The 24,797-nt window shown below is 42.0% G+C and overlaps 1 protein-coding gene across 5 annotated transcripts in view; it reads left to right on the top strand.

Moving 5' to 3' along the window:
* Positions 1 to 24,797, top strand: part of NTRK2 (neurotrophic receptor tyrosine kinase 2) — a 468,765-nt gene that overhangs the window by 45,761 nt on the left and 398,207 nt on the right. For 3 of the 5 annotated variants that reach the window (XM_073546013.1, XM_073546009.1, XM_073546010.1), the window contains exons 6-7: positions 4,075 to 4,226; positions 4,521 to 4,595. In XM_073546013.1, coding sequence (XP_073402114.1) covers positions 4,075 to 4,226; positions 4,521 to 4,595 — 227 coding nt within the window. The remainder of the gene's footprint in view (positions 1 to 4,074; positions 4,227 to 4,520; positions 4,596 to 24,797) is intronic. The other 2 variants (XM_073546015.1, XM_073546014.1) reach the window with 1 other exon arrangement.

Here is a 24,797-nt window from a genome sequence, read left to right as displayed (position 1 = left end):
GTGTCTTTCCTTGTGTCCTCCCTATATGCACGGCTCCTTAGCCGCTCTGCTTTGCTCCATTCCTGCTGCCGCTGCAGAACCCCTTGCTGCAGCTTCTCTCCACAGACCTTGTGGTTCTGCTTTGCTCCAGTCCTGCTGCCGCTGCAGAACCTCTTGCTGCAGCTTCTCTCCACAGACCTTGTGGTTCTGCTTTGCTCCACTCCTGCTGCCGCTGCAGAACCTCTTGATGCAGCTTCTCTCCACAGACCTTGTGGTTCAGCTTTGCTCCACTCCTGCTGCCGCTGCAGAACCTCTTTCTGCAGCTTCTCTCTCCACTCCTGCCTTCACCTGCACCCGCTGTGTGAACAGGTCCAAACCTGTTCCTTCTTATTTCACTCCTGCCTGCATCCATACCTGCACCTCCTGTGTGAACAGGTCCAAACCTGTTCCTTCATATTCCACGCCTGCCAGCATCCATACCTGCACCTCCTGTGTGAACAGGTCCAAACCTGTTCCTTCATATTCCACGCCTGCCTGCCTGCATCCATACCTGCACCTCCTTTGTGAACAGGTCCAAACCTGTTCCGTCATATTCCACGCCTGCCTACATCCATACCTGCACCTCCTGTGTGAACAGGTCCAAACCTGTTCCTTCATATTCCACTCCTTCCTGCCTATATCCATACCTGCACCTCCTGTGTGAACAGGTCCAAACCTTTTCTCTCATATACCACTCCTGCTTACTCTGTGTCTCCAAGCCGTCACCTACCTGCCCAGTGTCTCCAAGCCGTCACCTACCTGCCCAGTGTCTCCAAGCCGTCACCTACCTGCCCAGTGTCTCCAAGCCGTCACCTACCTGCCCAGTGTCTCCAAGCCGTCACCTACCTGCCCAGTGTCTCCAAGCCGTCACCTACCTGCCCAGTGTCTCCAAGCCGTCACCTACCTGCCCAGTGTCTCCAAGCCGTGCCCGCTTGCCCAGTGTCTCCAAGCCGTGCCTCCAAGCCGTGCCTGCCTGCCAGTGTACCAAGCCATGCCTGCTTGCCCTGTGTCTCAGCCTGCCTGTTAGTCACACCTGTCCAAGTGACTTGTCCCCAAGTGGGATCAGCAGCCACAGCCAGACACCACCCTGGAGTGGCACCCGACAGCTACCTGCCGCACAAGCCTGACCTCACCATCAGAGGCTCCAGTGAAGACCGAGGTAGCTGTCGTAGTCACGCCCCTTCCAGGGTAGTCTGGTTTGTGGCACAGTGGGACCACAAACCCCCCCGGCTCATGCCAGTCAGCCAAGGTGCGAGCGTGACACCCTTTGAAGCTACACAGGCTGATTCTGATGATAAACTGACTGCATGGTTTGCTGATTGTTTGACATGCTGACTTTATGCTGTCCCTATATGGTAGGTATGCTGACTAAATGGTGTCCTGATGATATGACTTTCTGACTGTATGATATCCTGATTGTATTGAATGAGATACTAATACTATAATATACTGATTGGATTATACATTGGATAGTTTACTTACTGTTTAACTGACTACGATATTCTGATTCTGTGGAATACTAATTGTATGATGTATTTGTATGATATATTGATTTTTTTATAGTGCCATGTTATACTGATTATACAATTTACTGATTTATGCTGCTTGCTATATACACTAAAGGAATAGTAATTATCATGTAAAAAAAATAAAAAAGACATAAAATATAATTTAAAGGGGACTTAATATTTATGAATAATAGCATTCTGTTATCAGTGGTAGTGTATATTTTTAAAGTTATACCAGGGACAGAAAAAATCCTGCTCTATGCTGTGTACTGTATACAGTTGTGGCCAAAAGTATTGACACCCCTGCAATTCTGTCAGATAAAACTCAGTTTCTTCCTGAAAATGATTGCAAACACAAATTCTTTAGTATTAGTATCTTCATTTAATTTTTATTAAATGAAAAAACACAAAAGAGAATGAATCAAAAAGCAAAACATTGATCATTTCACACAAAACTCCAAAAATGGTCCAGACAAAAGTATTGGCACCCTCAGCCTAATAATTGGTTGCGCAACCTTTAGCCAAAATAACTGCGACCAACCGCCTCCGGTAACCATCAATGAGTTTCTTACAATGCTCTGCTGGAATTTTAGTCCATTCTTCTTTGGCAAACTGCTCCAGGTCCCTGATATTTGAAGGGTGCCTTCTCCAAACTGCCATTTTTAGATCTCTCCACAGGTGTTCTATGGGATTCAGGTCTGGACTCATTGCTGGCTACCTTAGAAGTCTCCAGTGCTTTCTCTCAAACCATTTTCTAGTGCTTTTTGAAGTGTGTTTTGGGTCATTGTCCTGCTGGAAGACCCATGACCTCTGAGGGAGACCCAGCTTTCTCATACTGGGCCCTACATTATGCTGCAAAATTTGTTGGTAGTCTTCAGACTTCATAACGCCATGCACACGGTCAAGCAGTCCAGTGCCAGAGGCAGCAAAGCAACCCCAAAACATCAGTGAACCTCCACCATGTTTGACTGTAGGGACCATGTTCTTTTCTTTGAATGCCTTTTTTTCTCCTGTAAACTCTATGTTGATGCCTTTGCCCAAAAAGCTCTACTTTTGTCTCATCTGACCAAAGAACATTCTTCCAAAACGTTTTAGGCTTCTTCAGGTAAGTTTTGGCAAACTCCAGCCTGGCTTTTTTATGTCTCGGGGTAAGAAGTGGGGTCTTCCTGGGTCTCCTACCATACAGTCCCTTTTCATTCAGACGCTGACGGATAGTACGAGTTGACACTGTTGTACCCTCGGACTGCAGGGCAGCTTGAACTTGTTTGGATGTTAGTCGAGGTTCCTTATCCAACATCCGCACAATCTTGTGTTGAAATCTCTTGTCAATTTTTTTTTTCCGTCCACATTTAGGGAGGTTAGCCACAGTGCCATGGGCTTTAAACTTCTTGATGACACTGCGCATGGTAGACACAGGAACATTCTGGTCTTTGGAGATGGACTTGTAGCCTTGAGATTGCTCATGCTTCCTCACAATTTGGTTTCTCAAGTCCTCAGACAGTTCTTTGGTCTTCTTTCTTTTCTACATGCTCAATGTGGTACACACATGGACACAGGGCAGAGGTTGAGTCAACTTTAATCCATGTCAGCTGGCTGCAAGTGTGATTTAGTTATTGCCAACACCTGCTAGGTGCCACAGGTAAGTTACAGGTGCTGTTAATTACACAAATTAGAGAAGCATCACATGATTTTTTGAACAGTGCCAATACTTTTGTCCACCCTCTTTTTCATGTTTGGTGTGGAATTATATTCAATTTGGCTTTAGGACAATTCCTTTTGTATTTTTTCATTTAAGACAAATTAAATGAAGATAATAATACCAAAGAATTTGTGTTTGCAATAATTTTCAGGAAGAAACTGAGTATTATCTGACAGAATTGCAGGGGTGTCAATACTTTTGGCCACAACTGTACATACCTTAGTTGTGTTGTGTAGTCCTTTGTTTAAAGAAACATTCCCATCCATATTTCTTTTTATTAAATGTGTGTATATTTGCATGTAATATAGTGTGTGTATTAATATACTCACCTACCGCTGCATTCTTTGGAATCCAGCACTGTTCTGCTCTGCTTCTCCGTGGTGTCACCACAATTGCGACTAACTGGCTCCCGCCAAACTCAAAGCGTGAGACAGAAATCTCTTTTACAGTGAAAGTCTATGTAGCCTTTTTGTGATGCTCCATAAACTTAGATTGTAAAGGCCATAGCTGGTGTGACCCAGAGAGTCTGCAGAAGGGTGGCGAGCAGAAGACTGGTGCTGGATATCGGAGAGAGCGGTGGCGCATATACATATTTAATAAAAAATAAAGATAGGAGTGCTTCATTAGCTCCTGTATTATATCATTTTCTGGGAAACGTTGGATGAACACTAATATGGTTTCCATGATGGCTGAGAGGGCATGTTGTCTAGCTTTTGTAGAATATTTATTGCCAAGTCTGCGGGAATGTTCGGTTAAGTTGGGTATACCTCACTAAAGATACAAGAAGCCATTTCATTGTGAAAAATGTACTTTCAGGAAATGCTGATGTAAAGTTGTTTGTTCTTCAAGAATTCTAGGTAACAATCCATTCCAGTGTTCGTGCGAAATAATGTGGATCAAAGTATTTCCAGAAACAAGCATCATAGACAAACACAACATGTTCTGCCTCACTGAAAAATACAAGAGTATACCTCTGAACAATATGCAGATCCCCAACTGTGGTAAGAGGCTCTTCTCAGTGATTTTGTATTTTTCTGTTAGTCCAGTATTGACTGTGGGATTACATAAGGCTCATAAGGAACTAATCACTAATTGTCTGTCCATTCATCTGAATGGGGTTTGCAGAAATCCATGCACGAGCTGCCGAAACAACCCCATTCAGATGTACTGGATAAACGGTATGCCATATATGAAAATCCATTAGGAGATCTCAAATTGTTTTTGTTCTTATATGCATATAACATTTGTATTTCAAAATTGAGTAACTTTTGTTGTTAATCCTATATTTCATATAGGAAGAAAACAAAAGGAAAAAATTTCTGTCAACATTTATATGGCAAACAATATGGCCACCATTAAAGCATCTAAAGGTATTGACATCCAGCTTAGTCAGACTCCTAAACTCTGCCGAGTTATCCAGTGACACATACCCAACTCCTGCTTTTCAATTGGCAATGCTCTGCGCTCATAAAACCCTTTTCCCCCAAATTGCATAAGCTTGTGAAATTGTCTGATCACGTGCAACATGTGGAACGATTTGCCAAAGTGACGTTACATCAACGTAAACACACGTAGCGATGATAAATCACTGTGTCAGAACATTATAATGTTTTAATGCACGATGGAAAGCTCAGTAAACACTATTAATGTAGAAGAAAAGCATGCGATTGGATTTTCTGGAGGTTCATATGAATGTGAATCTGTTGTGTGTCACTTACTCTATTATATATATTTGCCTTCTCAAGGACAGATCACATTGCAAAAATCGTGAAGTGATGACCAAAATTTTAATTGGCAGTTGCCTCGAAAATTGGCCAGGAAATAAAAATCACTTTGAAATTATTTAAAGTTTAACCGTTGTTTTAATTTTTACTTCATTAATGAATAGTACACATGAAAATAAGCAACATTGTAATATATCAGAGAAATCTGTTTCTTTCTCTGACAGAACTGATCAGTCATTATCAAAATTCTCAATTCTGATGTAAAATCTTTATTCAGTGAAGACTCACGTTCCCATTAAGGAAAGGAGATGGCAGAGTCACAATTCCATCCCTCAATGTGTCTGAGATACAGTTACTGAGAGCTCAGCCTTCCAATCTGGTACAGGGGTGTGTTGAAACTGGCAATGCTTTGATTGACAGCTCATTTATCCTGTCTGGAGCAATGGTGTGCTGAGCTGCAGTGTTTTGATTGACGGCTTGGATGGACACTGGGAGGTTCTGGTATGCCTTCAGGTGTTCCCTGTCCCACTTAGATGTGCTGCTAGTCCCAAATCTCTGCAAGAAAAACACTTTGCTCTTTGTGGTTTGTCTCTCTGTGCCTTGTCTTCTGCTTGTGGATCTTTCTGCTTGTCCAACTTTGAACCTTATTCTGACCATCCTTTTTGCCTGCTTCCTTTGCTCTCATCCGCTTTCCTCCTGGTATTCTGACCTCAGACCATTATTTGACGACGACTGTGTCTTTTCCCTCTCTTTATGACGTACCCTCCTGGCTTTTGACATCGAACTCCTTGACTACTCTGACTCTCGGTTTGTCGGCAAGAAGTGACTCAGCGTCACAGGAAGGTGCTACTAATAAGATTCTATCTGGATAGAAAGGAGAGGTTGAAGAAGGATTTATTCTTCTAGCTTCTCCTTCGTCCCATCTACGTAGAATCTCATCATTAGCAACTGCCATCTCCAATCTCAGTAATGGGAAAGTCTGTCTTCACTGAATACAGATTTTACCTCAGAATGGAAAAGTTTGATAATGACTGATCAGTTGTGGCAGAGAAAAAGAAAATTTACAAAATTGATTATTTTCATTTGTATTTATGAAATAAAAATTAAAATGACCCTTACTCTTTAATGGAAATAAAATGTTCCTTACTATGTCCTGGCATTTCTAGAGAGGTTAAAAATAAAAGAACAGTATTCTCACCTTGCCATTCACCTGTCCCGTCGATGCAACTATCCACTTGGTCTTCCACTAGTGCCCTCCGTTAATTCTTGAAGTCACCATATCATGACACGTATTCCCTCAATTCAACTCAGTGCAAGAGGTGCCAAGTGGAAGAAAACCAGTACGGGAGCTGCGGCAATGAGACAGGTGAACAGCAAGGTGAATATACTATATTTTTATCTTTTAAGCCAGGGGTGCACAATCTTTCTTGGTTCAAGGACCACATTGCTAAAATTAAACCAATCTGGGGGCCGCACTAAAAGTTAGAAGGATATTACATCCTGTGACATTTGTGGCATTTCAAAAGTATATACCATAAATGTCTGATAGGTACAAATTCTACTTACAGGATTCATACCTCAATCTATTAGCATAGTAATGGTAATGGTATGTTCACACTGAGTGTATGATGGGGATTTAGAAATAGATTCTGCTTCTAAATCCACATCAGAAACCACATCAAATGCTCGGACTGGCTGGCGGCTCTCCTGACCAGAAATAAAGCAAGATGTCACATTTGGGTCAAGAGACCTGCCAGCCAGTCCGAGCATTGTAATGCAATCCTTGTTCATTCTATAAGGCTGTCTGACGGCACTTTACCAACTGATTTGAGTGAGAAAAGGTTCATTAGCGCACTAAGTGCTTTGTTTTTTCATGCTATTTTGAACATTTCACAGTAAGACTTATAGGAAGCTTATTTAACAAATATTTCAAGCATTTTTATGTGGGTTTACAGTAAAATCAGCATCTAAATCATCAAAAATCTGTGTGAGTAGGTCCTAAAGTGTACAAATGGCTCTTTACAGTAGATCATGAGTTTTTAACTTACTGCCTAATGTTTCAGAACTCTGATAAACTACAGTGGAGCGAACCACAGACATGAAAGGCCACTGGTCTAATTCATTTAAGCCTTTCTGGAGTGTGAGACGGGCCAAATGACCCCATTCTCCTGATGTATGAGGCATCCAGAGATGTCTGCACAGTGCATCATTAGTACTAGACAGATCCTGTTTCTCAGCTGCAGGTCAATACTCTTCTGGATATGCCTGCCAACATATAGTTAACCTGTGAGTCAAGCATTTTTCTATCCAGATGGTTAGGGCCACATAGAATGACATTGCAGGTCACATGTGGCCCCTGGTCCTCAGGTTGTGCATCCCTGTTTTAGACACTTTACCAGCCTTCTACAATACAGCAATCTAGCAAATAAAAATCCCGATTTGGGAAAATACAAATATTTTTGCAAAATTTGAGACAAATTTGATTTGCTTGAATGATTCGCTCATCTTTAATTATGTTATTGTATAGTTGCACAGTATTAGAATGAAATGATGATGACCCTGACTAGAAGCATCTCTAAATATCTACAGTATATTTGAAACAAGGCTGTGAGGCTAAACATAGGATCTAAGTCTATGTGCTCAATCCTCAGAGAAATACGATCACCCATCATCATATTGATTTGCTAAATGCTCAGAAGCAATCTCAAGTGTATATTATTTTAGTGTTTAATACTGATTGATAATTATATATGAAGTCGATTGATTTTCGTTAATAATTAATTACTACAATTACACTACATTGTTTGTTTGTACAACTTTGATCGGCAAAGCCAAACATATTCTTTTAACATAGGTGACTAGAACTCTAGTGCCACCTATTGGAAGTAGCAATCCTAAAAGTCAATGTCGACCCCCTTAACGAGCCTTGTTACATGACTTGGGATAAAAGCCAAGCTAGAATCTCAATTTGCAGACACTGTGTTTCTTTTTTTTTTTTTTTTTTAAACCATTCAGGTTAGTTATAAACAACTCAATATAAGCTCATCAACTTAAACGTCGTTGTTTCAACTCTCATCATCATGGTTCATATTTATTTTAGTATAGCAAACCAAGGGTATGCACAAAAAACATCCTAAACATCAATAAACATCACTAAAATTCACTGATATTTGATCAGGTGCTGCCATTTTTTAAATTTCCAGACACCCTCTGCATCAGAACCACCACTGCCTTTGTTGTCTAATTTATAAATCAAGTCTAATCTAGAAAGGATCAGTCCGACACACTTATTCACAGATATTTCTCTTTGAAAATTCTTAAATTCCTCACATCCCACAAACTCTGCATCACACAAGTCATAATTAACCATAGGATTCTATTTTTCACACGACCACATGCACCAATTCCAAATATCGCAACACGCCAGTCAATAAAACTCACACCCGCTAACGCCTTACACAATCCACCTACACACTTCCACATAGTACGTACATACATACATACATACATACATAGTATGCCACACAGTCTCATCCACCACATCCTTCCCTCGGGCACACATCAGTTCTGGTTCTTCCTCATCTCTTCTGAACCTGTTGCACAGGGAAAATATTGTGCAAGGACATCCATACAATATCCCTTTGTCTAGTAGACATTCTGTGTATTCCCAAACTCTTCCATGAAACCGAAACTTCATTCCCTCTCAACCCCACAGTATTACATTCCACATCATTCTTATGTATTATTTTCATCACATTCTTAGCCTAAAATCATTCATTGGCACACTCAGTAAATCATGCTTCCTCACAAACTTCTCAATCACCTCATACCAGAACGGACACTTGAAAGCAACAGGCACTCTAGCATCCCTCTTTCCCCAACATAAGCCATATAACATCCAACCAGCAGAATAACTTGCCATATACGCTCCCTTACTTCCTTTAGTGAGTAAAATAACAGTTTTGATATACTGAAGCCCCAGAAAAATCTCAATGTTTGGAAAGGCCGTTTCTCTATTTTACTGCCCCAGAAAAAAGTAAAAACTAACTTTTTATTTTCCTACACGACAGTGGAAAAACTGTTGCAATAAAAAGCAAAATTAGAAGAATCACCCCTTTTATGACCAAAATCTTACCACTCAAGGTCAAGTCTCTCAGTCGCCCAAAATTTAAGTTACTCTCTATGCGCAATCCACACTCCTCCCAGCTCTCCTTACCTTCCAAGTCCTTATTAAATAATACTCCCAGCACTTTGATAGCACCCTTCTCACACTTTACCCACTCCATTTTAACCCAAAACATTTAAAACTACATTTATTCCAATTCACTCTAAAGCCAGATGCACCACAGAAAAACTCCAGAAGCAACTTAACCCTACTCATAGAGGCAACACTTTCACTCACAGCCACAACGACACACTTGTGTGAAGTTGGCACCCCATGTTCTCAAAAGATGAATAAAAATACACCATTTGTTTGTGCTGCGTTTGTGCTGGTTTGTGCCGCAAAAATGAACGTTTGCGCCGCTTTGGTTCCAGAGATATTGCGCGTTATATTTTTATGAAGCTCCGCCCACTTTCCACCCCATGTTCTTATATTTTAAAAATGAGGTTCCAGAGATATTGCGCGTTATATTTTTATGAAGCTCCGCCCACTTTCCACCCCATGTTCTTATATTTTAAAAATGAATACACCATTTGTTTGTGCTGCGTTTGTGCTGGTTTGTGCCGCAAAAATGAACGTTTGCACCGCTTTGGTTTCCGAGATATTGTGCGCTCAATTTGCTGAAACTCCACCCACTTTCCACCCCATGTTCTTAAATTTTAAAAATGAATACACCATTCGTTTGTGCTGCGTTTGTGCTGGTTTGTGCCGCAAAAATGAACGTTTGCGCCGCTTTGGTTCCAGAGATATTGCGCGTTATATTTTTATGAAGCTCCGCCCACTTTCCACCCCATGTTCTTAAATTTTAAAAATGAATACACCATTTGTTTGTGCCGCGTTTGTGCTGGTTTGTGCCGCAAAAATGAACGTTTGCACCGCTTTGGTTTCCGAGATATTGTGCGCTCAATTTGCTGAAACTCCACCCACTTTCCACCCCATGTTCTTAAATTTTAAAAATGAATACACCATTCGTTTGTGCTGCGTTTGTGCTGGTTTGCGCTGCAAAAAAAAACGTTTGTGCCGCTTTGGTTTATTAACGTTTGTGCCGCTTTGGTTTACGAGATATTGTGCGCTCAATTTGCTGTAGCTCCACCCACTTTCCACCCCATGTTCTCAAATTTTAAAAATAAATAAATACATCATTCGTTTGTGCTGTATCTCGCACTGAGTTTGTGCCTCAAATCACTGTAACTGATATATGGATAAAGGGAGATAAAAAGAAATGAAAAACACCGGCTAGCCATAGCAATTTTATAATAAAAAAATGTATAAATTGTTCCTTACTAGACCCCATACTTCATTTCGATTTCCTGCTTGTGATGCTCCTCCCCCACACACTGTAACTTGGGGAAAGGCCTAACAATTTGACTACTAGCTGAGAGACTCCCATGGTAAATCAAGTGTACTTACTTATTTGAACTGAAAATGTGCTAAACTGTCTTGGTAGATTTCTGCAAAGCTATTACCTGAGCAAAGAAACTTTAGTTCAATCATGGAGTTGTACTTTTATCTGTCTACAACAGTGTTTCCCAAGCAGGGTGCCTGCAGGTGTTGCAAAACTACAACTCCCAGCATGACCGGACAGTCAAAGGCTGTCCGGGTATGCTGGGGGTTGTAGTTCTCCAACACATCAAGTTGTTTGTAATTACAGTAATGCTTTAACCCATTAAAAGAGTACTCTGCTGCAAAACTTATCCCCTATCCCACCCCCCGGGGGGGGGTTTGGTACTGACCACTGGGACTCCCTGCAATCTCCTGCAGTGGCCCTCAGTGCTCCCCTGCATGGAGCAATCACCGCCCTGTGCAGAGTGACTGCCAACCACAGGGCTTTGCTGTGGCAGGCACGCCCCCACCATTTATTACTATGGGAGAGGCAGAGATACACAATACACTTTTCATCTGTAAAAGTAGAGAGAAGTGAGCATGCTAAGAATAGGATTATTTAATCTCAGTACAGTGATCCCTCAACACATACAATGGCCCCAACATACGATCATTTCAACATATGAAGGACTCTGTTGAATGCAGCATCACCTGCTGCTCCAGTATGGTTTTAACATACGATGATTCACCTGGAACTAATTACCATTGTATGTTGAGGGACCACTGTATCTTAACTATTAAAAATTATGTAATCAATTATTTTCCATATAATACACTGCATGTAAAACTAATAAAAACATTTTTTGTTTTGATCAGATGCCCAGGAAGCCAGCCTGTGACTATGATGACATTATAAATGTCATCTGTTCTTCACATGAAAAAATTATTACAGGACAGGCAATAGCATTCCCCTCAGAAAAAGTATGGGTAGACTTGTGTCAAAAATTAAATAACAAAATGTCACCAAAAAACCTTTACACGTTTGTAAAGACAAATCGGCACAATGTATGGGAAGCCCTTGGTCTGTACAAAGATGTTACAAATATCCCAAAACAACCTTCCAACAGTGAGAGCTCAGAAGGAACAGAGAGTCATTCATCAGTTCAGTGCTATGACATTCAGTTTGAGTTCAGTCTTTCTTTTCAGAGCTGGATCAAAATTTGGCCTGAAAAAGTAATTTACAATGACAAATCTATGTATGCTGATAAAAGAGAATACACAATCTTAAAACCTGGTACATGGACTCACATATTGAATGAGGAGATCTGGAAAAATATCAAGTCATCGTGCACACTTAAATTCAGGAGGGCAAAGGTTTATCCAAATGTTGTATCTAACTACATAGATATAACAGGGTGCTGCACAGAGTGTGATGCACAACTATCCATAAAAGTTGAAGAAATACCAGAGATTGCTAAGCCAGTAGTGCTTAAGTGTATGATCTGCAATATTGATGACAGTCTCCACACAGGAAAATCAAAACGTAAATTATCAGGAGATTTAAGAAAAAGGTTGTCAAAAGAACTCTGGGAAGGACGAAAACAAGCACATGTATGGCGAGCAGCTGAGGCTTATAAAGTTATGGATGTTGGTGACCCTGAGCCTAGCCATCTACCAAATCTAGCAACGTTAAGAAAAGCCAAGCAAGAGATTGGCGAAAGAGAGTTAATGCACAAGGACCCAATTCTTTCATTACATCTCCTGAAATACAGTGTTCCTCAGACTGGAAGCATACACAACATTGGTCTAGATAAATTTTTTTGCCATTACTGGACCCAGTCTCAGATGCAAGTCTACCAAATAAAGTCAAAGAACTTGGGTTCCTATGTAAGTTTTGATGCAACAGGTTCAGTAGTGAGAAAACTAAAAAGACCTGTTGGCATTTCTGCACACATCTTTTTGTACCAAGGGGTTTTGTGTTCGAGTGGAGATCATATCCCAGTAGTGCAGATGCTTTCTGAGAGCCATACTGTTAATTCTATAGCACAATGGCTGACTGAATGGAAACAAGCAGGTGCTACTGTTCCAAAGGAAGCAGTTTGTGATTTCTCCCTCGCTTTGCTTGGAGCTCTAGTTAAGGCTTTCACTCCTTACCCCGACTTGAAGACATATATAAATCAGTGTTTTGGAGTGTTGACCAGGAATGTTGCATCAAAACTACCACCATGCTTTATTAGAATTGATGTTGCGCACTGTATCAAGCTTATTAGCCGATGGGAATGTCTGAGGCAAGCTGGAAACAGAGTAAGGGAATTCTATCTCAGAGCAATGGCACAACTTCTACAGTCTACATCACTTGATGATGCGAGAGAACTCATTCATTCAATTTCAGTTGTTGCTTTTAGTGAATCAGAAGGGAATGATGACAGAGGCACACCAGTTTTATCAGAGACTAGCAAAGTTCAACTGAAGAGACGGATTGCAGAGGGACGTGTTTTACCCACTGTCACTGAAGATGACTATGGAGTAGAGATGAAAGAACAAGAGGATGAGCCAATTCAACCATGCCAAACAGACCTGAAAATATGGGCAACAGAAATTTGTGAAAGGAGTAAGATGCTTGCAGCAAATCATGGTGACCGAGACAATTTACATTTCCTTCCAGAACTTGTTCCAAATCTTTTAAGAATGGCATGTTACCTTCCACTTTGGACAGCCATAATGGTTCCACACTTTAAAAGTGTGAACATGACAGCAAGTTTTGCAAATGTTGAGGCTGAATTTAAGAACATAAAAAATGGACTCTTTAAACATGAATGTCTCCCTATTAGAACCGACCGATTTGTAATTCGTCACCTTGAATTTATGGAAGGCAAAATGAGACTTTCCTCAGCTCCCATAAAGAAAACCGAAAGCAGTGAAAATATGAGCCAAGAGAATGGGCAAAAAAACAGCAACTGTGAGGAGGATTCACAAGTTCACATAAAATTGGGTGATGAAAGTAGCTTGCAGGAGCAGCCTGTTGAAAATTGGAAAGGTCTTAGTATTCCTCCAAAAAAGAGATTGTCCTACCTAACCCCATGTTCCGAGTTGCTGCACATGGACACAAAATTTAACCGAAAAAAAAAGGTGAGCATTTTGAAAAATGGTAACCATCTAGCTAAAAAACCAATACAAGTAAACAAAAAGCTTATAAGTATCATTAATACCTGTGCATTTGATTCATTTTGCCAGTGTCTTTGTTGTGCATTCTGGGACAGTGGATTATTTTGCAATTATGTCATCAAAGAAAACACCGTTGAAATTTTTGAATTGGTGCAGACAATTGTGACAAAGGGAGTTGGAAAGGAAGTTTATGCAATGAGGGCTAAAATACTGTCTGGAATATTTGAATATGTTCAGCTGAAGTCAGGTGTGAGGCAGGTCAATGCTGAATGTAATGTTGCACACATAATCTCAATGACAATGAGACAGGTACCAAGTGTAATAATTAAAACACAGTGTTCTTCTGTGTACTGCAATAGAAATATAGCTAATTCAAGAGCAATCCCTCTTCTGCCAATCAATATACATATTTTAGAAACTAATGGACTTAGTAAACTTCAGCTAGCATTGGAAGATGGGCTACACCTAAATGTTTCAAAATGTCTAAAGCCATTAAAGTCACCTCAAGAGTGTCCAGATGGCTTGAAAATTCAGGATGCATCTTCATTGAAATTCCTTTGCAGTGGTTCGGTCACGCACAGCTGCACCACTGGACAAGTACTTTGTATTGAAATAAGTGCAGAAACACAGTATACACTGTCCGAAATACCTGTGAACATACATCTGGACAGTCATTCATTTGTGCTACGAGGGGTTGTTGCCTTCATTCCAGGAACTGGCAATATGTCTCTTGGTCATTATGTTGCCTATTGTAGAAGAAAATGTAATGGCTGGGAGAAATATGATGACCTGTGTGACTTTATTACAACAGCCTCTGCAAAGACCAAGATACAACCCCATGTTGTAATATTTACAAAGGAGGAGTGAATATGTGGAGAATCTGTCTCATCATGAGTCCCGTGGCAAGTCACAGGTTCCAAGATTGTTGTGGAAAGTTTAAAAGTATCCTGGCACCAAACAAAGTGTTAGTAATGCTTTCCTCTAAGGTTGTTTTGGTGCTTAAAGTGTATGTTTAAAATAACCTAAAATATGCCTTACCAATATTTTTTTATTCTGTTAACATTTTGTTAATGTGGATTTCCCATTATGATTAAACCGTTTCATGGTTCTTTAAACCGTTCTGCTGTCTACAAAGTTTCATCTGTTATTGGTAATTCCATTTTTATCTGTGTTTGATTTGCAAAGATTTATTAAGCTCTGAAGGTCCTGTTTAGTTGGACAGCTATATTAAAATAACAATACTTTTGTTTTGAGCCAGACACAAAATCATGGTCTACCACGGTTTTGAGTCCAGCAAGAAAACCACATATGGAGCAAAAATGAGCCAACTAGGGTCACTTGCGGACCCCAGCCAGATCATAGAAATGAATGGAGCGTATGCCCAGTATGCCCAAATGTAATGTTAACCCAGCCATATTCACACTGCAATCCAAAGCCATCACACACAAAGTGGTGATGTCTACGGTCATTGCATATTTATGCAAAGATTTTCATAGAAGATGACAGTCACTTTACATAAACTGGCCAACGTCAAAAGTAATCACAATCTTTTTTTTCCCTGGAATTCTTTTTATAGTGCAACGTAATTTGGCTAAACAATGTGTTAGGCCTGCTGGGTAATATAAAAAAAAGAAACAAAACCCCTCAGCAGGCCCAGATGGAACTATGGGAGCCACTGGGTCCTAAAACCCTCCCTGCAAGGTGACGTCAGCAGGGAGAGGACAGCCAACACTCACGTGACAAAAATAACCAATAAGACTGCAGCTGAAAAGTCAGACACACCTCTGGCTGAGAAACCACAACAGAAAATATATACAATAATTTAATAACGTTGAGACCAGGTGCGGACCACTGGTGCCCCCGCCGGTCTAGATTCCCTACGCTGCAACCCTAACTAGACCGTCAGACTTCACACCCTCAAGGGTGATCCACCCGACCACCATCTCCCTAGTCTCACTCCTGTCTCCAACCTGACTAGGGTGGGGGCCCTAGGGTTACAGCTGGTAGTGGCAGAATGTAAATAGGGCACCAGCAGTCCACAGATGTTCTTACTTGGTCCGTAGAAGAAACTGCAGAAGCAAACAATATCTCGGAAACCAAAGCGGTGCAAACGTTCATTTTTGCGGCACAAACCAGCACAAACGCAGCACAAACAAATGGTGTATTCATTTTTAAAATTTAAGAACATGGGGTGGAAAGTGGGCGGAGCTTCATAAAAATATAAAGCGCAATATCTCTGGAACCAAAGCGGCGCAAACGTTCATTTTTGCGGCACAAACCAGCACAAACGCAGCACAAACGAATGGTGTATTCATTTTTAAAATTTAAGAACATGGGGTGGAAAGTGGGTGGAGTTTCAGCAAATTGAGCGCACAATATCTCGGAAACCAAAGCGGTGCAAACGTTCATTTTTGCGGCACAAACCAGCACAAACGCAGCACAAACAAATGGTGTATTCATTTTTAAAATTTAAGAACATGGGGTGGAAAGTGGGTAGAGCTTCATAAAAATATAACGCGCAATATCTCTGGAACCAAAGCGGCGCAAACGTTCATTTTTGCGGCACAAACCAGCACAAACGCAGCACAAACGAATGGTGTATTCATTTTTAAAATTTAAGAACATGGGGTGGAAAGTGGGTGGAGTTTCAGCAAATTGAGCGCACAATATCTCGGAAACCAAAGCGGTGCAAACGTTCATTTTTGCGGCACAAACCAGCACAAACTCAGCACAAACAAATGGTGTATTCATTTTTAAAATTTAAGAACATGGGGTGGAAAGTGGGCGGAGCTTCATAAAAATATAACGCGCAATATCTCTGGAACCAAAGCGGCGCAAACGTTCATTTTTGCGGCACAAACCAGCACAAACGCATCACAAACGAATGGTGTATTCATTTTTAAAATTTAAGAACATGGGGTGGAAAGTGGGTGGAGTTTCAGCAAATTGAGCGCACAATATCTCGGAAACCAAAGCGGTGCAAACGTTCATTTTTGCGGCACAAACCAGCACAAACGCAGCACAAACAAATGGTGTATTCATTTTTAAAATTTAAGAACATGGGGTGGAAAGTGGGCGGAGCTTCATAAAAATATAACGCGCAATATCTCTGGAACCAAAGCGGCGCAAACGTTCATTTTTGCGGCACAAACCAGCACAAACGCAGCACAAACAAATGGTGTATTTTTATTCATCTTTTGAGAACATGGGGTGCCAACTTCACTCAGGTCAACATCATCCATATATCCAAGAACTTTCACATGCTTTCCACCACTCCCAGGTACCAAAAAACCTCACATCATTTTATCATGTCTCACCAAGCACAACAAAGGTTCAATCACACATACAAACAAGACATGGGACATGAGACACCCCTGTGTTATGAATGAGTCACCGGAGGAGGAAAAAATAAAAATGCAAGCTAAGTCCAGAAAACCGGAGAGGTTGGTAGCTAGCGGATTGCAGACCCCTGATCCTATTCTCAACAACTAACAGTAGCCGTGGAGCGTTCCTACGGTGGTCCTAGATGCCTGTTCACAGCCGGTGAACTAAATAAGCCTAAAGAAAGAAAGGGGAAATCTAAACTGCCCCAGAGCAGACCCCAAAGCAATAGACAGCCCCCAACATGTATTGTCGGTGAAAACAGATGAAAACACAAACACAGATAGAAGGACAGGTAGCGCAAACGATGGGGCCCAACTAACTAGATAGGAAAGGACAGAAAAGATGCTGGCTGCAATCCGAAAAAACCCTACCAAAAATGTCCCAACACGTCTGATAGGAAAAACGGCCCTGAAGTCACTAGACTTCAAAATCCCTATATCAGCACTCCGATATATTCTGAAGACAGAGCAAAAGAGATTTAACCGATCAGGGACAAAAATGGAAATTCAGCAGAGCCCCAGCCGGGGCTGGCAGAACACAAAACTAAGCAAATAAGACAAAATCTCATGGAACAATAACAGAGCAAAACTTAGCATTAGAAGACAGGAACTGAACTGGAGGCCAGAGTTCAGAGCAGAGAAATCACCAGCAACCCTACAGGGCGTCGGCTGCCTTATATCCACTCAGATTCCGGATGTCCAATCGCAATCTACCTGTTCAGGTGACAGGTTTCTCCCATCGAAATCAGTTTCACCACCTCCTTTCACCAGCAGAGGGAGTTCATCGGACATCAAAGGTGAACGAGACAATGAGCTCACAACAGTACCTCCCCCTTGAGGAGGGGTCACCGAACCCTCATCCACGCCACCAGGCCGATCAGGATGGGCCCGATGAAAAGCACGAACCAATCTTTCGGCATGAATATCAGATGCAGAGACCCAAGAAATCCTCCTGGCCATAACCCTTCCACTTAACCAAATATTGGAGTCTCCGTCTAGCCAGACGAGAATCCAGTATCTTCTCAACCTCATATTCCACGTTACCCTCAACCAATACAGGGACAGGAGGTGCCACCACAGGAACTACTGGCTCAACAAACCTCTTCAACAGAGACTTATGAAACACGTTATGGATCTTAAATGTAACAGGAAGAGCCAATCGAAAAGAGACCGGATTAAGAATCTCCAAAATCGTGTAAGGTCCAATAAATCTAGGTTTAAACTTTGGTGAAGCCACCTTCATAGAGATCATTTGGTTGTCATCAAAGAGTATATCACCCACCTTAAACCGGGGACCAATGGTCCTATGCCAGTTGGAAAACCTCTGGGCCTTTTCCTGGGAGAGAGACAACTTATCCACCACTTGGTCCCAAATCTGGTGCATTCTCTCCACCACAGTGTCAACACCTGAGCAGGCAGAAGACTCCACCTGCCCTGAAGAGAATCGAGGATGAAACCCAAAGTTACAAAAAAAAGGTGAGATCAAAGTGGCAGAACTAGCTCTATTATTTAAAGCAAATTCTGCCAAGGGCAAAAATGAGACCCAATCATCCTGATCAGCAGAGATAAAACATCTCAAATAAGACTCCAAAGTCTGGTTTGTTCTCTCCGTCTGCCCATTTGTCTGAGGGTGAAACGCAGAGGAGAAGGACAACTGAATTCCCAGCTTGGAACAAAAGGTCCTCCAAAATCTAGAGACAAACTGAACTTCTCTGTCAGATGCAATGTTCTCAGGAATCCCATGCAAGCGAACCATCTGTTGCAAAAACAAGGGCACCAACTCTGAGGAAGATGGCAACTTAGGGAGTGGTACAAGATGGACCATCTTAGAGAATCTATCACAAATCACCCAGATAACAGTCATTCTCTGAGAGACAGGCAGATCAGAAATAAAATCCATTGAAATATGGGTCCATGGCCTCCTGGGCACCGGCAAAGGCATCAACAACCCACTAGAGCGAGAACAAGGTTTAGACCGGGAGCAAGTCCCACAAGACTGCACAAAATTCCTGACATCACGAGATAAGGCGGGCCACCAAAAAGACCGACTCACCAAATCTCTAGTACCAAAAATACCTGGATGACCAGCCAATGCGGAGCAATGATCTTCAGACATTACTCTCTTCCTCAACTGGTCAGGAACATACAATTTTCCAATGGGACAACGCTCAGGTTTGTCCTCCTGGAACTCTTCCAGAGCACGTCTCAAATCGGGCGAGATGGCAGAAAGAACTACCCCCTCACCTAAGATGGTAGCAGGCTTGGTCACAATAGGAGAATCAGCAAAGAAACTCCTAGAGCGGGCGTCTGCCTTGACATTCTTAGTGCCCGGAAGAAAAGAGACCACAAAATCAAAACGTGTGAAAAACAAGGCCCACCTAGCCTGTCTAGGATTCAAGCGTTTGGCCGACTCAAGGTAAATCAAATTCTTGTGGTCGGTGGGGACCATGACTTGATGTCTAGCTCCCTCCAATCAATGTCTCCAGTTCTCAAATGCCCATTTCATGGCTAACAGTTCCCGATTCCCCACATCATAGTTGCGTTCAGATGGGGAGAACTTTCGGGAAAAGAAAGCACAGGGATTCATTTTAGATGTTACCGGATCTTTTTGGGACAAAACAACTCCTGCACCAATCTCAGAAGCGTCCACCTCTACCTGAAACGGGAGCGAGACATCAGGTTGCCGCCAAACCGGAGCAGAAGTGAACCTCCGCTTCAGCTCCTGAAAGGAAGAAACAGCCTCTGGAGACCAATTCAGCACATCATCACCCTTCTTAGTCAAATCAGTCAATGGTTTGGCAATACCAGAAAAATTAGCTATAAATTTACGATAAAAAATAGCAACACCCAAAAACTTCTGGAGGGCCTTCAAAGAAGTGGGCTGAACCCAATCATAAATGGCCTGTACCTTGGCCGGGTCCATTTCAATAGTTGACGGAGACAAAATAAATCCCAAAAATGAAATCCTCTGTACAACAAAATGGCATTTCGACCCCTTAACATACAGGGAATTCTCTCTCAAAATCCGGAACACAGTCCGAACATGTTCCACATGAAAGTCCCAATCCCTGGAAAAGATCAAAATATCATCCAGATAGATGATCAAAAATTTATCCACAAAGTCCCGGAAAATATCATTCATGAAGCACTGGAAGACAGAAGGGGCATTAGTGAGCCCAAAAGGCATCACCAGGTACTCAAAATGTCCCTTCGGAGTATTAAACGCCGTCTTCCATTCATCCCCATGCTTAATGGGAATAAGATTATAAGCCCCCCTGAGGTCAAGCTTGGTAAACCAGCAAGCACCCTTAACTCTGGAGAATAGATCAGAAATCAGGGGTAACGGATACTGATATTTAACAGTAATTTTGTTGATAGTCAATACAAGGCCTTAATGAACCATCTTTCTTGGCCACGAAAAAAAACCCAGCACCCAAGGGTGAAGAGGATGGTCTAATATGACCCTTCTCCAACGACTCCTTAATATAAGATCGCATAGCCTCATGCTCGGGTACAGATAAATTGAAAAGTCGACCCTTGGGAAATTTACACCCAGGGCTCAGCTCAAATGCACAGTCATAACTCCTATGAGAAGGCAAAGACGCAGTCTTATTCTCACTAAATACATCATAAAAATCAGCCAAATAGTCAGGAACATCATGCGACTGGGGAGAGTTGGAGAAAACAGGAGCGTCACTAAGAGCACACTGACAACCCCAACTCACCACAGACACAGATTTCCAATCCAAAACTGGATTATGGATTTGCAACCAGGGAAACCCCAGAACAATGGTATCATGCAAATTATGCAACACCAAAAATCTGCAATTTTCTTGATGGTCTGGGGCGACCCGCATTACCACCTGGGTCCAAAACTGAGGTTTATTCTTCACCAAAGGAGTAGCATCAATACCTCTCAAAGGGATTGGCGTCCGCAGAGGTGTCATAGGAAACCCACAACGTTTAGCAAAATCCAAGTCCATCAGGTTTAGAGCCGCTCCTGAATCCACAAAAGCCTTAGCGGAAAATGTGGACAGGGAGCAGATCAGAGTAATTGCCAGAAGAAACTTAGGTTGTACACCACCCACAACAAATGTGTGTGCAAAATGTTTCTCTCGTTTAGGGCAGACAGAAATATTGTGAGAGGCATCTCCACAGAAAAAACACAGCTTATTACGCCTTCTGAACTCCTCACGTTGCGCCCTAGACAAAACTCTATCACATTGCATAGGTTCAGACATTTGTTCAACAGGTGGCAATATTTCTCGTGTAATTTTACGTTCACGTAAACGCCGATCAACCTGAATGGCTAATGACATAGAATCGTCAAGACCAGAGGGAACAGGAAATCCCACCATAGTATCTTTTACGGTTTCTGACAAACCCTTCCGAATGGGAGCTGCCAAGGCACCATCATTCCAAGTAGTAAGGACCGCCCACTTTCGGAATTTTTGACAGTACAACTCTGCAGAATCCTGACCCTGGCTCAATGCCAACAGGGCTTTTTCAGCTTGATCAATAGCATTAGGTTCATCATACAACAACCCCAAGGCTTGAAAAAATACGTCCACATTAATTAGAATAGGTTCATCAGGTGTCAAAGAAAACGCCCAATCCTGGGGATCGCCGCGCAGCAAAGAGATGACAATTTTAACCTGCTGCGCAGAGCTCCCCGATGAGCTAGGCTTCAAGGCAAGAAATAATTTACAATTATTCTTAAAATTCAAAAATGTAGACCGATCCCCAAAAAACACATCAGGAGTAGGGATCTTTGGTTCAGCAGCATGTGAATGAGCAAGATAGGTAGAAATTCCCCGCACTTCAGCAGCGAGCTGCTCCACACAATCAGACAATTGCTTAATCTCCATTAAGAAATTCCTCCTACGGCCCCAGAGAAAAAGAGGAAAAAATATACATTTAAAAAAAAAAAAAAAATTCTGACACTTTTTTTTTTTTTACAATTCTTTCCTGCTATTGAGTACCCTAGAATCTGCGGTATGGCTGGTGATTCTGTTATGAATGAGTCACCGGAGGAGGAAAAAACAAAAATGCAAGCTAAGTCCAGAAAACCGGAGAGGTTGGTAGCTAGCAGGTTGCAGACCCCTGATCCTATTCATGACAACAAACAGTAGCCGTGGAGCGTTCCTACGGTGGTCCTAGATGCCTCTTCACAGCCAGAGAACTACTAAATAAGCCTAAATAAAGGGGAAATCTAAACTGCCCCAGAGCAGACCCCAAAGCAATAGACAGCCCCCAACATGTATTGTTGGTGAAAACAGATGAAAGCACAAACACAGACAGAAAAACAGGCAGAGCAAATGATGGGGCCCAACTAACTAGATAGGAAAGGACAGAAAAGATGCTGGCTGCAATTCGCAAAAACCCTACCAAAAATGTCCCAACACGTCTGATAGGAAAAACAGCCCTGAAGTCACTAGACTTCAAAATCCCTATATCAGCACTCCGATATATTCTGAAGACAGAGCAAAAGAGATTTAACCGATCAGGGACAAAAATGGAAATTCAGCAGAGCCCCAGCCGGGGCTGGCAGAACACAAAACTAAGCAAATCAGACAAAATCTCATGGAACAATAACAAAGCAAAACTTAGTTTTAGAAGACAGGAACTGAACTGGAGGCCAGAGCTCAGAGCAGAGAAATCACCAGCAACCCTACAGGGCGTCGGCTGCCTTATATCCACTCAGAGATTCTGGATGTCCAATCGCAATCTACCTGTTCAGGTGACAGGTTTCTCCCATCGAAATCAGCTTCACCACCTCCTTTTACCAGCAGAGGGAGTTCATCGGACATCAAAGGTGAACGAGAAAATGAGCTCACAACACCCCTGCCTTACACCAGACTTAATATTCACTTTCTCACTCAACCACCCATTAACAAGAAACTCACTTGACACACAATCATACAAAGACATTATCCCATTCACAAATTTTTGAGGAAATCCCATTCTCTCCAGAACTTTAAACAAAAACACAAGCGAGACCCTTTCAAACGCTTTCTCAAAATCAATTGTTAGAACCATGCACTTCTGTTTTCTTCCCATGCAGTCTCCAATCAAATCCCTTAATAACAATAAGTTATCACTCATACATCTTCCAGGCACAGCACACAGTTGATTCTCATCCACAACACTACCAATCACCTCACGCATACGATTCAGCAACAATTTGCTATAGATTTTGTAATCTGCATTCAGCAATGTTATATGTAGGTCTCCAATTCTCTAAACACTTTCTCTCACCTTTCTTATACACAAGCACAACCACCCCCTATTTCATTGATTCACACAACTTACCACTCTCCCACATTGTTTGGAACGGCGGAACGCAGTAAATAAAAATAATAATAAAGTGCGTTCGCCACTCGGGGTTCACCGTGCAGTAGATGATATGACTGCTGCTAAGTGCTGGCAGGCAAGCAATATGGCGGAAATGCGCACGTGGGTTGAACGTCACCCAGGTGCACAGAGCAATCTCTGTTAAGTCACAGAGGTGCCAACAAAGACAAATACAATAAGGCTGAGCCTGTTGGAGTCACAGTACTCAGAGTAAATGCACACACGGTATCTGGTCACAGGAGCAGAGCCAAAGACAGCGGAACTGCATCCGTCTAGACCTACCGTGCGTGCGACTTCGCAACTGCGGACGCCAAGGAGGTCTGCAACTGCAGCGTGGCGTAGAACACTTGCTGCTAGACGACAAAGCTACTACGCAAGCGCAATGTCGGACGCTAGCAACTGTGGATGATGTAGTAGTGGCGTGCTGTCACTGACTCTAAGCTTAGTCTCTGTCCACATACGTAATATCAGAGGGAAGGGGTTTCAAATGAGTCATTCACCAGAATCATACATCCATCATCATTCACACAGTAGCAACTAGAGACTATACTAGCACATGGCGGAATGGCCAAGCGCGCTTTTTATAGCAGCTGGGATCTTCCGGAAGCTTCCAGATCTCCGAGATGGACCAATGAGATCTGGAGCAGGACCTGAGCACATGACTCCCGATCTCCAATGGGAAATCGTCTCATGAGCATGCTCAATAGGAGGACAGAGGGACTTAGCCCCTGGAGAGATTTGCTGCAAGGCAATTTCCTCTGCGGTAGATAAAAAGCAAAAGACCGCAGAATGTAAGGGTCTGGATTCCTGCAGAGCAAACGCAGAAACTTGGCGCCTAACACACATATACTTACATATCTCAGTCAAATCAGCACCCAGAAAATCCCATGCCTTCACATAGAATTCTACCAGCAATCCGTCTTTACCTGGTGTCTTATTCTTTTTAGCACTCTTCATCATGTTTTCTACTTCTTCCATAATTACGTCCTCATTCAAAATATCACATTCTCCACTACCCAATTTGTTCTCTAACCTCAGCACTTCTGAAACAAGACCAGAATCAATCCATTTTTTAGCATATAACTTGTTATAGAACCTATTCACCTCCTTTATCACATTCTCACCTGACACACACAAACCGTTCCTATCCAGGATTTTATCCATACCAACCTTTCTCCCATTCATTTTCTTAAAGAAGAACCTTGTGCACTTTTCATCTTTCTCAAGATGTTCTATTTTGGTGCGATAGATTATTTCTTTCCCTTTTTCATTCATAACACTCTTTAATTCACTCTTTGTCTCAGCCAGCAGATCAGACACATCCATCCCACTTTCTCCACACTTCCTTAACCAGTCTAAACACTTGTTTAAATCATTAAATCTACTCTGATAAATAGCAGCTTTTTTATAGCCCCATTTTTTGAAGAATTTTTTGCAACACACCTTAACCCAGTCCCACCA

This window comes from Dendrobates tinctorius, unplaced genomic scaffold (genome assembly GCF_039654945.1).
Source record: "Dendrobates tinctorius isolate UK_male_01 unplaced genomic scaffold, ASM3965494v1 ptg000144l, whole genome shotgun sequence".
Taxonomy (NCBI): domain Eukaryota; kingdom Metazoa; phylum Chordata; class Amphibia; order Anura; family Dendrobatidae; genus Dendrobates; species Dendrobates tinctorius.
Note: the sequence above shows the minus strand (reverse complement) of the source record. Positions and strands in the feature narration are given on the sequence as shown.